The 16620-nt window shown below is 47.1% G+C and overlaps 1 protein-coding gene across 1 annotated transcript in view; it reads right to left on the bottom strand.

Annotated features, from left to right (window-relative positions):
* The window catches only part of NID2 (nidogen 2), a 269038-nt gene that overhangs the window by 154510 nt on the left and 97908 nt on the right, over positions 1-16620 (bottom strand). The window contains exons 5-7 of the mRNA XM_086937330.1: positions 14221-14370; positions 13887-14132; positions 13270-13470 (exon numbers count right to left, since the gene is read on the bottom strand). Coding sequence (XP_086793456.1) covers positions 13270-13470; positions 13887-14132; positions 14221-14370 — 597 coding nt within the window. The remainder of the gene's footprint in view (positions 1-13269; positions 13471-13886; positions 14133-14220; positions 14371-16620) is intronic.

The following is a 16620-nucleotide window of genomic DNA, read 5'->3' on the forward strand; positions in this document are numbered from 1 at the left end:
TAACAAATGTACAAGTTAGGCATGTGTACTGACTAAACATATGGTCTGACATATTTAAAATTAGTGTAGAATTTATAATTGCTCGAGTCAAACATTGCATTCAGAGTAAATCCAGGCTGCAGTTTCACAGAGTATGTTAATATCTTGGGTAGGTCTTACAAAAAAAAAAAAACTGCAGACGCTGAAGTATGTAGAGAGGAATGCACCCTGAATGACATGTTCGCTTTGCATTTTGTGGTAATTTCATGATGTTTTATCAAGAATAAACAATTAGTATATTTGATGGTATGAATTCTTAGTTAGCAAGCTGATTTTGAAAGCAACTATATCGGACTACAACCCACTAGAAACTCGGGACACATGCACATACCTTTTTGCCGGTTGCAAACTGGCCGATTAACAGAATCGGCCCGCATGTGAACGCAAAAAGGCATTTTTGGCACGTACAAAGCCTAAATAGCTATTTGGTAATTTGTTACTGAATCACAATTTGGGTTTTGCGATTCGGTATTAGAAAGGGGCGTCTTAAGGGTGTCTCTTCCTAATAGAGGCTTGCAGTGCCATGTACAAATGTTTTGCGACTGAAATTCGATCGCAAAACATTCGTATTTTACCATCTACTTCAAGTAGGTGGTAGCCCAGTCCCAAATGGGAAGGGGTTCTTAAGGGACCCCTTCCCCTTTGTGAATGGTTGTAAAAACTTTTTTAAGGGCAGGCAGTGGTCCCAAGGACACTGGCAACTCTTAAAAAAAATTCACTGAAACTTTTCATTTTTGTTTATAATGCATCTCGTTTTCCTTTAAGGAAAACTGGCTGCATTTATTAAAAGAAACAAAAAAACGTTGCCATATTTAAAAGCAAACACAGGCATGTTGGACTACTGTTCCCTGCAGGCAACCATCCTTGTGCTTTTAGCAATTCCCAATGGGTTGCAAATTACAACCTAACTAATGAATATTAATGACGTAGGTCAATTGCCCCCACCACCCCCCATTAGTAATCAATAAATGTGTCAAGGACACATTCAAACATAGGTGTTTGTGATTTCCTAATAGCGAATCACAAACTGTGAGAAGTTGGCCTGGTATATAATGCTCACTAGTTCTAGTGATCACTTTGTACCATGCCAAGCAACCCTTATGATGATGGTTGTAATTCAACCTTGTAGACCAGTTATCCTAGTGGTAACGTGGACAAAGCAGTCTTAGGCTAAACTCTGAAAGGCATGTGAAGCCAGCTGTTATACCATACACAACCCCCTTGAATACCAAATGAAAGGGACACCACACAGATATATATTGAAAATATATATTGATTTATTAACTATAAAATCCCCTGGACTCTTTATGAGCACAGAAGCACAAGCGTAAAATCACAAGACAGTTTAAAATACACAAAAGTTGCACAATATGGATGAGCCCTAGGGGCCACCTAAACCATATACTAAATAAGTGGTATAAGGGATACCAGGAGGAAAGTGAAGAGGCCTAGGGCCTTGGGAATCGCTGGAGCTATTCGAGACTGGAGTTAGCTAAGTCGGGAAAGGCCCACGGGACTCGGGTGCAGTGTTCAAAGTGCACGCACTTCTCAATACAAAGTCTATGGTGCGTAAAAAGCACAAAGTTAGAAAGTTAGGAACCTTCCGAGTGACCTACGGAGCTGAAACTTAAAACACAGGCCCTTGGGATGTGTACCAGTGCAGGAGCACCGGCGGAGCTGAGTTACCTCACCCACAGGAAGCGGGTGCACAGGGTCGAAGATGTGTCGGGTTTCGTCACGCTGGTCGATGGTGCTTGGAGCAGGAGATGCTGCAGGCGGCTCGATGAGAAGAGTTCCGGTGGATCCAAGGGTGGATCTGTAGATGTGAAGACCTGAAAGCAGAGGGGACAGTGTTCAAAGTCACTAGCCAGTGACTGCCGTGGAACCAGAGTGGAACCAGGTGATGTCGGGTGCAAACAGGCGTTGTCGGGTAGCTTCTTTCTGCAGCCACGTGGATACCCGGGGTCGAGGACGTCCAGGAGTCGGTCACGAGCTGTCCCACGTAGGCTTCTCGCTGTTGGCGGTGTCGGCGACCTGATCGGAGCAAACAGGCCTTGGCAAATGCAAGCCACGCAGGAGTTGAAAGATGCTGTTCACTCGGACCAGCAAGGTCAGAGCGGGTGCTCCTTTTCACAGGAGCTTGGGTAGGTCTGGAGCAACCAGACCTGCTGTTTAAATCTTCGGGTTCGTCGCCAAGATGGCCGCTGGCCGCGTGGCTAGTGGCCGGGATGGCGCGTCGAGTGGCACAGTGCAAAAGGGCCCCACGCAGATCGTGGAGATGCTGGGGGGCTGATCTTCGGTGCAAGGGCTGCTCGGTGGTGGGGGTTCTCAATCCCCAAAGCACAACGTCGAGGATGCCTCAGAAGCTGCGCAGTCAGCTTTACGAGTGTCTTCCAAGAGGTCCGGTCCCACGTCACTCGGTGCCTCCACGGGTCCCTTCTTTGCAGGGACTGTGGATCGGGCTCTGAGAGGTCTGGGAATCTGGTTCTTGTCGGGCTCTGGGCTCGGGCTCCGGCGGGAGGCGGCGGCAAAGCAGACGTCGAGTTGCTGGTTGGTACCTGTGTTCACAGGGTGGTCACTCCTTGGCCACAAGGGAGATTCTTCTTCAGTCTTCTGTGCAGCAGAATGTCGAAGTCCAGTCTTCTTCTTAGTTTTAAGTTGATTTCGGGATGATCTGCTGTGCAATGGCACTGCTCCCCCTCTTATTCCAATCTAGGGGGTGGATCACCTACTAGGTCCCTCCTCTGGGAGGAACCAGGAAGGGGGGCGGTTACACCCCCTTTCCTTTGTCCAGCTCCGCGCCAGGACTGGGGCTGGAAGGCCCCAGAACCGGTTTGGGCTGGCCTATGCACGGGGACACCTTGTGTGCCCCGGGCATGTCTGATTCTATTCAGCCCTGTCCTACCCAATACACAAAATCCTGTCTGGGGTGGTGCTCGCACCTCCCAAGGCAGGAAACCCTTTGTCCAGGCCACCATCTGTCGAGTTTCGGTCAGCAGCAGGAGGCCAGACTTGTGTCTGTGGTGGCAGCATCCATTTTGTGATGCTGAGGCTCTGTTTAACTTTAACCGGGGTTAAGGCTACACACATGTCGTGTCCCTCTAGAAGGGTGGAATGCTATCCCCGTCGCCAGAACTGGCGAGGGGATAGTATTCCAATTCGTATGACACCTTACTCGACATGTTTTGATAAAGCCAAACCAAAGATAGCATTTAACCGCGAGGATTATAATGCACTTAAGAGTATATGGTATGGCAATATCCCGGAACAGCTTAGGGAGTGGTTCCCGACAGCTGCAGACAGGCTCAGCTCATGCTAGAGCACCATCTCACATATTTCCAAGCACTCTGCCTCCAGGATTGATGAGGCCTTCCATAGGAGTGGCTGATAGGAACATATGTGTCCAGTTTAGGGTTAGGCACAGACATACTGTACCTAAGTAAGAGGTGGTTACACCGACTTACCCCAGCTGAGTGATCAGCCAGTTGTGTCACAGATGGAGGCCAGGCCAGGGGTGGCACAATACGTGCTGCAGCCCCTGGTAGGCCTTGGATACACCTATGCCCTGGGCACCTAGGGTGCACTATTACAGGGGCTCATAAGGTGAACCAGTTCCAATTCGTAATGCACCTAGAGTGCATGGGCATCAATTTAGAGAGAGAACAGCAGGCTGTGGGTCTGATTAGCAGGCCCACAGCCACATTAAGTCAGAAACCAGTGAAGCAAAAAGCAAAAATTTGGGGTGACCATAGGATAGCAGACCCTACTCTCCTACATAACCCCCCCCCAAACGCAGGGACATTAGACTAACCTTGACCAGTTGTGTCTTCATGTTCTAAGTGGAAGTACCTGGAGAGACCATCTGCGTTGCCATGGTCAGTCCCTGGGCGGTGCTCCACTGTAAAGTCCATCCCCTGTAGGGAAATGGACCACCTGAGTAGTTTGGGGTTTTCACCCTTCATCTGATTAAGCCATAGGAGGGGCTTATGGTCGGTCTGAATCTTGAAGTGAGTGCCAAATAAGTATGGTCTCAACTTCTTCAGGGCCCACACCACAGCAAAGGCCTCCCTCTCTATAGCTGACCAACGTTTCTCTCTGGGGGTCAGCCTTCTGCTAATGAAAGCAATGGGCTGGTCCTGGCCATCTACATTAAGCTGTGAAAGCACTGCTCCCACTCCCAACTCAGAAGCATCTGTTTGGACAATGAACTCTCTTGAGTAGTCAGGACTCTTCAGGATAGGTGCAGAGCACATGGCCTTCTTCAGGTCATCAAATGCCTTTTGACAGATTTCTGTCCACTGAACCTTTTTGGGCATCTTCTTGGATGTCAGATCATTAAGAGGAGTCACAATGGACCCATAGTTCTTAACAAACTTCCTGTAGTACCCAGTCAGGCCCAAGAAAGCTCTGACCTGAGTCTGGGTAGTTGGAGGGGACCAGTCCTTGATGGTCTGGATCTTACTCTCCAGTGGTTGAACTTGGCCTCCACCTACAAGGTGGCCCAGGTATACAACCTTGCTCTGCCCTATCTGGCACTTTGTTGCCTTGATAGTGAGGCCTGCCTTCTGCAGAGCCTCAAGCACTTCCTTCAGGTGGATCAGGTGATCCTCCCAGGTGGAGCTAAAGACAGCAATATCGTCCAGATAAGCTGCACAAAAGTCATCCAACCCAGTGAGGACTTGGTTCACCAACCTTTGGAAGGTGGCAGGTGCATTTTTCAAACCAAAGGGCATCACCACAAACTGATAATGCCCACTAGGGGTAGAAAATGCTGTCTTGGCTTTAGACTCCTCAGCTAACCTGATTTGCCAGTAGCCAGCTGTTAAGTCAAATGTGCTCAAATATTTGGCAGAAGCCAACTTGTCAATGAGCTCATCTGCCCTTGGAATAGGGTGTGCATCTGTCCTGGTGACAGCATTGAGTCCTCTGTAATCCACACAGAACCTCATCTCTCTCTTGCCATCTTTGGTGTGAGGTTTGGGGACCAGAACCACTGGGCTAGCCCAGGGGCTCTCTGAAGGCTCAATGACACCTAATTCCAGCATCTTTTGCACCTCAGTCTTTATACAGTCCCTGACGTGGTCAGGTTGCCTGTAAATTTTGCTCTTTACAGGAAGACTGTCACCAGTGTCCACCACATGTGTACACCAGTTAGTCTGACTGGGTGTCAATGAGAACATATGCCTGTATGCCTGTAGAACTTGTCTGCAGTCATGTTGCTGATGTTCAGTGAGGCTGCCACCTAAGGCCACACCATCAACTGAGCCATCCTCAGGGTTCTGAGTGAGCAGGTCTGGGAGAGGGTCACTCTCTTCCTCCTGTCCCTCATCTGTAGCCATGAGCAAGCCCATGTCTGCCCTGCTGACATATGCCTTCAATCTGTTCACATGGAGCACCCTGTGGGGGCTCCTGGGAGTTCCTAGGTCCACCAAGTAGGTAACCTCTCCCTTCTTTTCCAGAATTGTATGGGGTCCAGACCATTTGTCTTGGAGTGCTGCTGGGGCCACTGGCTCCAACACCCATACCTTCTGTCCAGGCTGAAACTCAACAAGGACAGCCTTTTGGTCATGCCAAGCTTTTTGTAATTCTTGGCTAGCCTCAAGGTTTTTGGATGCCTTTTCCATGTACTCTGCCATCCTGGAGCGGAGACCAAGTACATAGTCCACTATGTCCTGTTTAGGCTTTTTGAGAGGTAACTCCCATCCTTCCTTCACAAGACACAGGGGTCCTCTTACAGGGTGCCCAAACAACAATTCAAAGGGGCTGAAGCCAACCCCCTTTTGAGGGACCTCTCTGTAAGCGAACAAAAGGCAGGGCAGAAGGATGTCCCATCTTCGCCTGAGCTTTTCAGGTAATCCTTTAATCATGCCCTTTAGGGTCTTGTTAAATCTCTCAACAAGCCCATTGCATTGTGGGTGATAAGGAGTGGTGAACTTGTAGTTTACACCACATTCCTTCCACATAGCTGTCAAATATCCAGACATGAAGTTGGTACCTCTATCTGATATTACCTCCTTAGGAAACCCCACTCTGGAGAAAACTCCAAGTAAGGCCCTGGCCACAACAGGAGCTGTTGTGGTCCTAAGGGGAATTGCCTCTGGGTACCTGGTGGCATGATCCACTACCACCAGTATGAATCTGTGCCCAGATGCTGTAGGGGGATCCATTGGACCAACAATATCAATCCCCACTCTCTCAAAGGGAACCCCCACCACAGGTAGTGGTATCAGGGGGGCCTTTGTTGTTCCACCTGCTTTACCACTGGCTTGGCAGGTTTCACAGGAGCGACAAAACTCCTTGGTGTCTTCAGACATGTGAGGCCAGTGAAAGTGAGGGACAAGCCTGTCCCAAGTCTTGTTCTGGCCTAGGTGTCCTGCTAAAGGAATATCATGGGCCAAGGTGAGTAGGAAGCCCCTAAATTGCAGAGGTATAACCAACCTCCTGGTAGCACCAGGCTTGGGGTCTCTAGCCTCTGAATAAAGGAGTCCATCGTCCCAATATACTTTATGGGCACCTTGAGCATTCCCAGCAGCCTCAGCAGCAGCCTGCTGTCTGAGGGGTTCAAGAGAAGGACAGGTTAACTGAGCCTGCCCCAAGTCTGCCCTAGAAGGTCCCCCTGTCCCCAGAAACTCAACCTGATCAGGTTCAAGTTCTTCAGGGACAGTTCCTTCAGGGGTCTCTAGATCAGTTTCCTGTGAAGCCTGATCCTCACTTGTAGGCAGTTGGGAAGGCACAGCCTTAACCCTCCTGTTCTTCTTCTTGGGAGGTACTTGGTCCATTGTTCCAGGATCCAAGACCTGAGGTTCAGAGAGGCACTTTTTGGCCTGTGACCTGGTCACAGCAAGGACATGTGATGATATCCCTAACATCTCTGCATGAGTCCTGTACTCAACTTCTGACCATAGAGAGTTCTCCAGGTCATTGCCCAACAAACATTCTACTGGGAGATCAGCACTAACCACAACTTTCTTTAGGCCAGTTACCCCTCCCCAGGAAAAGTTAACAAGTGCCACACTATGTGTAGTAGTGACATTGCTGGCATTGGTCACCAGGTAATCATCGCCTGGCATGTATTGTCCAGGGTCCACAAAGTTAGGTGTCACCATAGTGACACTGGCACATGTGTCCCTGTAAGCTTGAGCCACTTTGTTGTTAATCAAAGGTGTCTGTCTGTATTTGCCCAGGTTACTGGGACTTATGTCAGGGGTCAAATCTATGTCCCCTTCACAAACCAGAACAGCCTGTGTAAGGGTTCTGACTAGGTCAGAATCTCCTTCAGTTCCCAAAGTGATTCCTACTAAACCCTTGGCTTGAGGACCAACACTGCTAACTGTACTAGTGGGTGCAGGTGCCTTAGGGGCTGCAGTGTTGGGGGCTCCACCCTTTTTACACTCACTTGTCCAGTGAGAGGTGTTCTTACAAGTTTTACACCAGGGTTTCTTCTGACCTTCTTTCTTCTTCTTTTTGGAAGTTTGGGACCCACCCTCTGTCTCAGTTTGGGGCCCTGTTGAAGACTTCTGGTCTTTAGCTTTCTGCTCCCCACCCTTCTGGTCTGTTTTCTTCTGGTCACCACCCTGGTTCTGGTTCTGGTTCTTTTGCTTAACTCTGGTTCTTACCCATTTATCTGCCCTCTTTCCCAATTCTTGGGGAGAGGTCAAATCTGAGTCAACCAAATGTTGATGCAACTGCTGGTTCTGACAATTATTTAAAATTTGTTCTCTCATCAGCAAATTGTACAATCCTTCATAGTCTGTAACCTTGCTTCCCAGCAACCAACCCTCCAGAGCCTTAGTGGCACACTCAACAAATTCAGACCAGTCCTGAGTCTGTGTCTTCTGGGTATCTCTGAACATTAACCTGTACTGTTCAGTGGTTAAGCCTAACCCATCAATCAGAGCACTCTTCAGGACCAGGTAGTTTCTAGAATCCCCATCACTAACTGTGAGGAGTCTGTCTCGGCCTCTACCTTCAAAGGAGAGCCACAAGATTGCTGCCCACTGCTCCTGAGGGATCTGCTGTACTCTGCAGGCTCTCTCCATTGCAGTAATCCATTTATGGATGTCATCCCCAGCTTTGTAGGGGGGCACAATCTTACTCAGGTTTCTATTATCAAAAGACCTGTCTTTATCCTTGTGGATATTGCTGCCACCAGTGGGTTCTATTACCCCACTCTCTCTAGGCTGTCTTGCTCTAGCAAGTTTCTCCTTAGCCAGGGCAACCTCTAACTCTTGCCTCTGGATCCTAAGCTCAGCCTCTCTCATCTTGGCCTCATGTTCCCTTCTCTGAGGGCTAGTCATCTCCTTTCTGGAGTGACCATGAGAGCCTCTAGAGACATGGGAGGTGTTGGATTCACCTGAGTGATGCCTTCTCCTCCTATGGCCCTGGTTAAGTCCACCTGGGGGTCTGAATGGGTTGTTACCTGATTCATTCCCAAGTTGACTTAAGTTAGCCTGGTTCAGTCTACTGACCAGCACCTGACTATCTCTGTCATCATCTGACTCACTGCTTTCCACCTCCTCCTCCTCTTCTTCTTCTTCCTCTTCATCTACCTGAGGAGCTCCAGTGGTGGAGGCTTCCTCATCTACTAGGATGATAGGGGTAGGGGTGTCTACAGTGTCATCCTCTGAAGGATGGCCTCCTTCAGCATTCCCTGTGGGGTTTGCTTTAGAGGTCTTTAGAGCCTCAGACTGATCCAAGAGCTCTCTTAGGTGGTCTGTAGTAGGGGTAGGCCCTGTCTTCAGACCCCTTAAGACACAAAGCTGTCTTAATTCCTTAAAAGGAAAAATAGCAAACTGGGATGGTGCCCTTGGAGGGTCACTCTCAACAGGAGTAAGTCCACTGGACCCCTCTGTTCCAGACATTGCTCTAGTGTGGGTGGATGTGTTGCAATCTACCTACACTGGTGTTTACCTACTAAACCTATCTAGTAGTTGTAGCTAGGGTGTGCTACTCCCTTTGCTCTACAACAACTAAGTTCAGTAGAACTTAAGTATACTAGTCTTGTTTTATATGTACCTAGCAGGTACCTGTATGATCTTTCAAATGATAATCTCAAAGATTGTAATGGTAAAACAACAGCAAGCTCAGATCCCAATCCGCTGCTCACCAATGTGAGAAGTTGGCCTGGTATATAATGCTCACTAGTTCTAGTGATCACTTTGTACCATGCCAAGCAACCCTTATGATGATGGTTGTAATTCAACCTTGTAGACCAGTTATCCTAGTGGTAACGTGGACAAAGCAGTCTTAGGCTAAACTCTGAAAGGCATGTGAAGCCAGCTGTTATACCATACACAACCCCCTTGAATACCAAATGAAAGGGACACCACACAGATATATATTGAAAATATATATTGATTTATTAACTATAAAATCCCCTGGACTCTTTATGAGCACAGAAGCACAAGCGTAAAATCACAAGACAGTTTAAAATACACAAAAGTTGCACAATATGGATGAGCCCTAGGGGCCACCTAAACCATATACTAAATAAGTGGTATAAGGGATACCAGGAGGAAAGTGAAGAGGCCTAGGGCCTTGGGAATCGCTGGAGCTATTCGAGACTGGAGTTAGCTAAGTCGGGAAAGGCCCACGGGACTCGGGTGCAGTGTTCAAAGTGCACGCACTTCTCAATACAAAGTCTATGGTGCGTAAAAAGCACAAAGTTAGAAAGTTAGGAACCTTCCGAGTGACCTACGGAGCTGAAACTTAAAACACAGGCCCTTGGGATGTGTACCAGTGCAGGAGCACCGGCGGAGCTGAGTTACCTCACCCACAGGAAGCGGGTGCACAGGGTCGAAGATGTGTCGGGTTTCGTCACGCTGGTCGATGGTGCTTGGAGCAGGAGATGCTGCAGGCGGCTCGATGAGAAGAGTTCCGGTGGATCCAAGGGTGGATCTGTAGATGTGAAGACCTGAAAGCAGAGGGGACAGTGTTCAAAGTCACTAGCCAGTGACTGCCGTGGAACCAGAGTGGAACCAGGTGATGTCGGGTGCAAACAGGCGTTGTCGGGTAGCTTCTTTCTGCAGCCACGTGGATACCCGGGGTCGAGGACGTCCAGGAGTCGGTCACGAGCTGTCCCACGTAGGCTTCTCGCTGTTGGCGGTGTCGGCGACCTGATCGGAGCAAACAGGCCTTGGCAAATGCAAGCCACGCAGGAGTTGAAAGATGCTGTTCACTCGGACCAGCAAGGTCAGAGCGGGTGCTCCTTTTCACAGGAGCTTGGGTAGGTCTGGAGCAACCAGACCTGCTGTTTAAATCTTCGGGTTCGTCGCCAAGATGGCCGCTGGCCGCGTGGCTAGTGGCCGGGATGGCGCGTCGAGTGGCACAGTGCAAAAGGGCCCCACGCAGATCGTGGAGATGCTGGGGGGCTGATCTTCGGTGCAAGGGCTGCTCGGTGGTGGGGGTTCTCAATCCCCAAAGCACAACGTCGAGGATGCCTCAGAAGCTGCGCAGTCAGCTTTACGAGTGTCTTCCAAGAGGTCCGGTCCCACGTCACTCGGTGCCTCCACGGGTCCCTTCTTTGCAGGGACTGTGGATCGGGCTCTGAGAGGTCTGGGAATCTGGTTCTTGTCGGGCTCTGGGCTCGGGCTCCGGCGGGAGGCGGCGGCAAAGCAGACGTCGAGTTGCTGGTTGGTACCTGTGTTCACAGGGTGGTCACTCCTTGGCCACAAGGGAGATTCTTCTTCAGTCTTCTGTGCAGCAGAATGTCGAAGTCCAGTCTTCTTCTTAGTTTTAAGTTGATTTCGGGATGATCTGCTGTGCAATGGCACTGCTCCCCCTCTTATTCCAATCTAGGGGGTGGATCACCTACTAGGTCCCTCCTCTGGGAGGAACCAGGAAGGGGGGGCGGTTACACCCCCTTTCCTTTGTCCAGCTCCGCGCCAGGACTGGGGCTGGAAGGCCCCAGAACCGGTTTGGGCTGGCCTATGCACGGGGACACCTTGTGTGCCCCGGGCATGTCTGATTCTATTCAGCCCTGTCCTACCCAATACACAAAATCCTGTCTGGGGTGGTGCTCGCACCTCCCAAGGCAGGAAACCCTTTGTCCAGGCCACCATCTGTCGAGTTTCGGTCAGCAGCAGGAGGCCAGACTTGTGTCTGTGGTGGCAGCATCCATTTTGTGATGCTGAGGCTCTGTTTAACTTTAACCGGGGTTAAGGCTACACACATGTCGTGTCCCTCTAGAAGGGTGGAATGCTATCCCCGTCGCCAGAACTGGCGAGGGGATAGTATTCCAATTCGTATGACACCTTACTCGACATGTTTTGATAAAGCCAAACCAAAGATAGCATTTAACCGCGAGGATTATAATGCACTTAAGAGTATATGGTATGGCAATATCCCGGAACAGCTTAGGGAGTGGTTCCCGACAGCTGCAGACAGGCTCAGCTCATGCTAGAGCACCATCTCACATATTTCCAAGCACTCTGCCTCCAGGATTGATGAGGCCTTCCATAGGAGTGGCTGATAGGAACATATGTGTCCAGTTTAGGGTTAGGCACAGACATACTGTACCTAAGTAAGAGGTGGTTACACCGACTTACCCCAGCTGAGTGATCAGCCAGTTGTGTCACAGATGGAGGCCAGGCCAGGGGTGGCACAATACGTGCTGCAGCCCCTGGTAGGCCTTGGATACACCTATGCCCTGGGCACCTAGGGTGCACTATTACAGGGGCTCATAAGGTGAACCAGTTCCAATTCGTAATGCACCTAGAGTGCATGGGCATCAATTTAGAGAGAGAACAGCAGGCTGTGGGTCTGATTAGCAGGCCCACAGCCACATTAAGTCAGAAACCAGTGAAGCAAAAAGCAAAAATTTGGGGTGACCATAGGATAGCAGACCCTACTCTCCTACACAAACATTTACTATTTGGAACTCGCAAAATAAAACCTACGTGCATGTGGCCCACTGACCTTAGTAGGAGACTGTGCACAGTATCACATTGGTGACATATTTAATAGTTCTAATAACCCATAGGCATTTTGTGTAATGGTGAAGTTACATATTGGACATCGCTTTACTACAACCATCCTTGATGTAGAGCTCTGGCCCGGGACCAGGGTTCGATTCCCGCCTCGGCGGGTCTCGGGCTCAAAATTTCCTCGGACCTGATATTCTCGCCTCAGTGCCTATTCTAATCATGGGACCCATGCTGCAACTCTGGGCAATAGCTTGCTTAACCTCCACAACGGCCCCAACAGCGCTGGGATGCCTGGTTTCACCATGGGGGTGCCCAGGAGTGGACACTTCACAGGGAAAAGCCAGGAAGGGTTCCTACAGCGGTATGAGTACAGCGCCGAGATGCCTCAGTGGTGAGTCGTGCGCTATACAAGTACCAAGTTTACAAGTTTATCCTGGAAACCTAGACGGGTACAGCGACTACAGTTTAGCAGATCCAGGAATTAATTCACACTGGACCCTCGAAACTGGCTGCAGATAGCGGAAGGAGAATGGTGGGTGGCGGTCTAGGCAGACGCAAGGGCAGAGTGCTAGCCCTTCAACCATCATCCCTTCAAATACAATTTTATTTAAAAAACAAGTGGACTAGGAGGTGATAGACCATAATAGAAATAAATTTGGATGGAGCGGACAGTCTAAGAAAGACCATTGATTTGATTACACCCAGTGACTCCTTGGTGGGATAGAAGGAGTTTACCGCTAGTGTAAAATCAAATTAGGGAAAAAAAGCCAGAATGGCTGATCTGTCTCTCAGCAGGAGCTGCTCATTAACTATAGGTGAGAAGTGTGCATTGGGCAACAAATGACCTACACCCACTCACCTTGCCAATTAGGATTCCCTGGTGGCCTAGAGGGATCCACTCTAGAAGCCATCTGTACTGCACAGTCCCTTCTCCAAAAGCCAGTTGGGAATATTGTTGGACTTTCCATGAGAAGCCATGGTACACATGTGGACATCACAGATCTATGTTATTAGCAACTGAAAGCCACACCAAAGATTATTCTGCAGAGGTCACAAAGTGTGAGAGGACTTCCAAGACAATGTTTCGGGGGCTTTACTAGAATATGTGGTAGGTAGCACTGGAGCATTATCCTGCAGACTGCAAGGTGTACAGAAGTGTGGAATGAATTCTCAATATGTGTAGTAAAATTAAAACTTTCTGATATCCTAAGACAAAGGTACTACCAAATGCACAGAATGCTCATCGACTATAACCAACAAATATATTAGATCTTAGCAGAACAGAATACACATTGGCATGCCATACCTGAGCCAGAGTAGTGGTACAGCTCATTGTAAGGTTCAATCTGAACTGTGGCATCTTCTGGGATAAATGGAACCTGTCCTTTTATGGTTGTTTTAACGTTTAAATAATTCTGGGAGTCAAGTCCATTAGCTGTCTGAGTAACATGAATTTTTTCTTCCCCAGGGTAGAAAATGACTTCTAGATTGTGAGTGAATTTAGCACCTGAAATAAAAAATAGATGCACCCGTAGGTACAATAAATCACATTTGAATATGCCTACATCCTAATATATATATATTAGCATTCAAATCAATTGAAATTAATAGTACGTCACTAGTGATTCACCAATATGCTTTTTATATTTCAACGTGTATTTTCTTACGCATTCCATTTCTATATGTATGTGAATAAATTGTTTAGACTAGGTTAGATCTAAGAATATGGAAACTCTCACATATTCGCCAAAATCTCCTTGACAATTTTCTTGATGCCTAGATGACACAGAAACTCAATAACAGATCATCTGCAAAAAGAATCTAAAAATTCAAAAAACAGAAAAAGCTCTCTATCTTCAGTTTGGTTAATGCCGAGCAAATGTTTATCTATTTATCTCTTGGCATTTTGATGCTAGGACTTACCAGTAATACTAAAGCCATTCTCATAGCCTGGCTTTTCTAAAGCAAAGAGCCAACCAAATAGACCTCCGATGGGGGACAATGGCATTAGCCCCCGAGCAGCTACTGTTGGGATGTGGCTAATAGCAGTGTAGGCTCGCCCATCATTTAAAACTATATAGGCATGTAGATCAACATCCGTAAATTCCACAAGTTCTCCATTTACAAATATTCTTCCGCTCACTTTACCATTAACACGATGGGGTGCACCTGAGAAAATGATAAAAGGAAAATTGCATCATTTACGTTTGCTAATGAAAGACCAAAAAATTATTTAGAAAATATATCGTATAGTTACCTTTTGGTAGACAATATCTGCCATTTCCATAGTATTCAGATTGACAGTGACAACAGAATCCATAAGTATAATCTGTGCAAAAAGCATGCTGGGAACACTGTCCATGGCTTCCCTCACAAGTGTCCTTTCGTGCAGCCTTATAGGTATACACTAAATTCAAAGAAGAGATTAAATATATTAATCTTTAGGATGCAATTTTAGAGAAGTGCTAAACCAACGAGCATTGAAGTCCCAAACTATTCCACACAGAAATAAATAAAATAATAACTATGTAAAAAATAAAAATACATACTTATTTCTGCACCAGCCAGTGTGTCAACTCTCCCAAACAAAACACAATTATTGAAAGAACGTGTTTATATATTTTCAATTCTACTCCTGCATATGCTCCAGCCTCAGTAAGTAATGTGGAGACAACTAATCTCAAAGAATACAGACAGCCTGATTTAAATGTTGGCAAAGATGGAACTCTGTCTGTTGAGAAACGATGATCCTCCCTGCTAACATTATGGTCCACCAGCCCGATTTAGAATTGGGCGGACGTAGGCTTGACGACAGTGAACACTACTCTATCTCTGCCGTGGTCTGATGAAGTGACATGAAGGAATGGCTGTCTGAGGTTTGGCTGTATGTCGGGCCTTCTAATATAGATGGGCGGACATACTGCCAATTTTCAATGCCCGCTACCACCATGAAGGAGGTAAGGAACATTGAAAAGTGCTAAATGCTCTCTCGCATGGGGTGGGGAGGAAGCACTGTTTTTTTTTATTTCAGAAAGAAAATCCTGCTTTGGGATTTCCTTTTTGGGGAAGAAAAAAAATATTGCAAGTCTGCTGTATGGCTCAGTCATGTTGACGGAGCCATCCATTAAACTTACAGTCCATTGGCAGGAACTGTCATAGCGACGGTTCCCGACGATGCTAGAAATGTCCCCTTGGGCCAGTGGACATTTCTAAATTTGGCGGGCAGCAGCTCCGTCAGAGAGAAGGAGTCCTTTCCTCTTTTGCCCTTGCGGAGAAATAGGAATTTAAATCAGGCCTCCACCCCCCCAACCCCCCCACCCCCAGTACATCTCTCACATGCCATACATACAGCAGCATCATCATGATCTTTTTATCCCTATTTGACAGATCTGTGTAAACAATTGGTAAATTCCTGCACCCATACTTTCTAAGGAGCAGAATTATATAAACCCACAACTTGAGAAGATACTGTTATTAAACAGAGATGAACTAGAAGACAGCATCCTACATCTGGAGGAATACAAGTGCCCCAGATATACTGAAGTGGTGATTAACGGCTCTGATAGTGAAACTGTTTACAATCGGTTGAGGCAGTCAGAAGAGTTACTACAATCAGTGAATTCAGTAAATGCTGCCTGGATGCATGGTCTTTTCTCTGTTCGCCTGCAACGTTACTCAGTCTAAAATACTATAATTTGTAAGTAGATCTCAAGGTCAGTCAGTCAATAAAACTTTATTCGGTTTTTCAACCTTAAAAGTATACACTAAGCAGCATAGCAAGCAATAAAATAAGCTGATCTCAATGTATTGTAAGTGACATTTGCAGTTGTATTTGTTGAAGATAAAATGAAAAATAAAGATTTTTTTGAAAAAAAGAATTGATTGAGTTCTGGGCGCATTTGGTTGAATTAACACTTCAGCCATGCACAGATTCAGATATAAGCATTGTACGATCAAGCGTATTAAAAAATAAACATTACATGGCTTGCTGCTTGCAGATCACAAGTTAGAATTTCGTTAAAGCAGACTCGAGCTTCCATTCTTTTGGCATACAGAGTTTATATGCAGAAATTAACGCTGTGTCCTCTGAAGCACTAAGCAACTACCCAGGTTATTTTCATTATTGTCATAATATATGTATAATATTATTGTCACTAATATTTATGTGTATTATTTATATTATTGTTATCTTGTTGCAAGGACAATGATGTGAAGAAAAGTGTTCAAAGAAATGCACATCAGAAAAAAATATGTGCCACATTGTCATTGTTTTATGTCCAGAGCTCCCATGTTCGGACCTAGTTACATTTGTGAGATGTGTTTCAGGGGGAACAGCGTTTACAACGCAACTTTTACCACGCAGTACCTTTACCACGCAACTTTTACAACGCAAGTAGTTACAACGACTTGCGCTGGGGGGCGCTGTAGGATAGGAAATAGTTTAATTTACTATCCAGAGGGACTGGAGTTGGAATAGTAAATTAAACTATTCACTATCCAGCGCCCCCGAACGCAAGTCGTTTTAACGACTTGAGTTGTAAAACCTGCGTGGTAAAGGCATGCTTTGTTTAAGCATGCGTAGTAACGACATACATCCGTGTTTCAGCATCACAGCAATGATCATAGTCCAATTCATAATCTGCCACCAAGCAGCGAA

This window comes from Lissotriton vulgaris, chromosome 9 (assembly GCF_964263255.1).
Source record: "Lissotriton vulgaris chromosome 9, aLisVul1.2, whole genome shotgun sequence".
NCBI classification, from domain to species: domain Eukaryota; kingdom Metazoa; phylum Chordata; class Amphibia; order Caudata; family Salamandridae; genus Lissotriton; species Lissotriton vulgaris.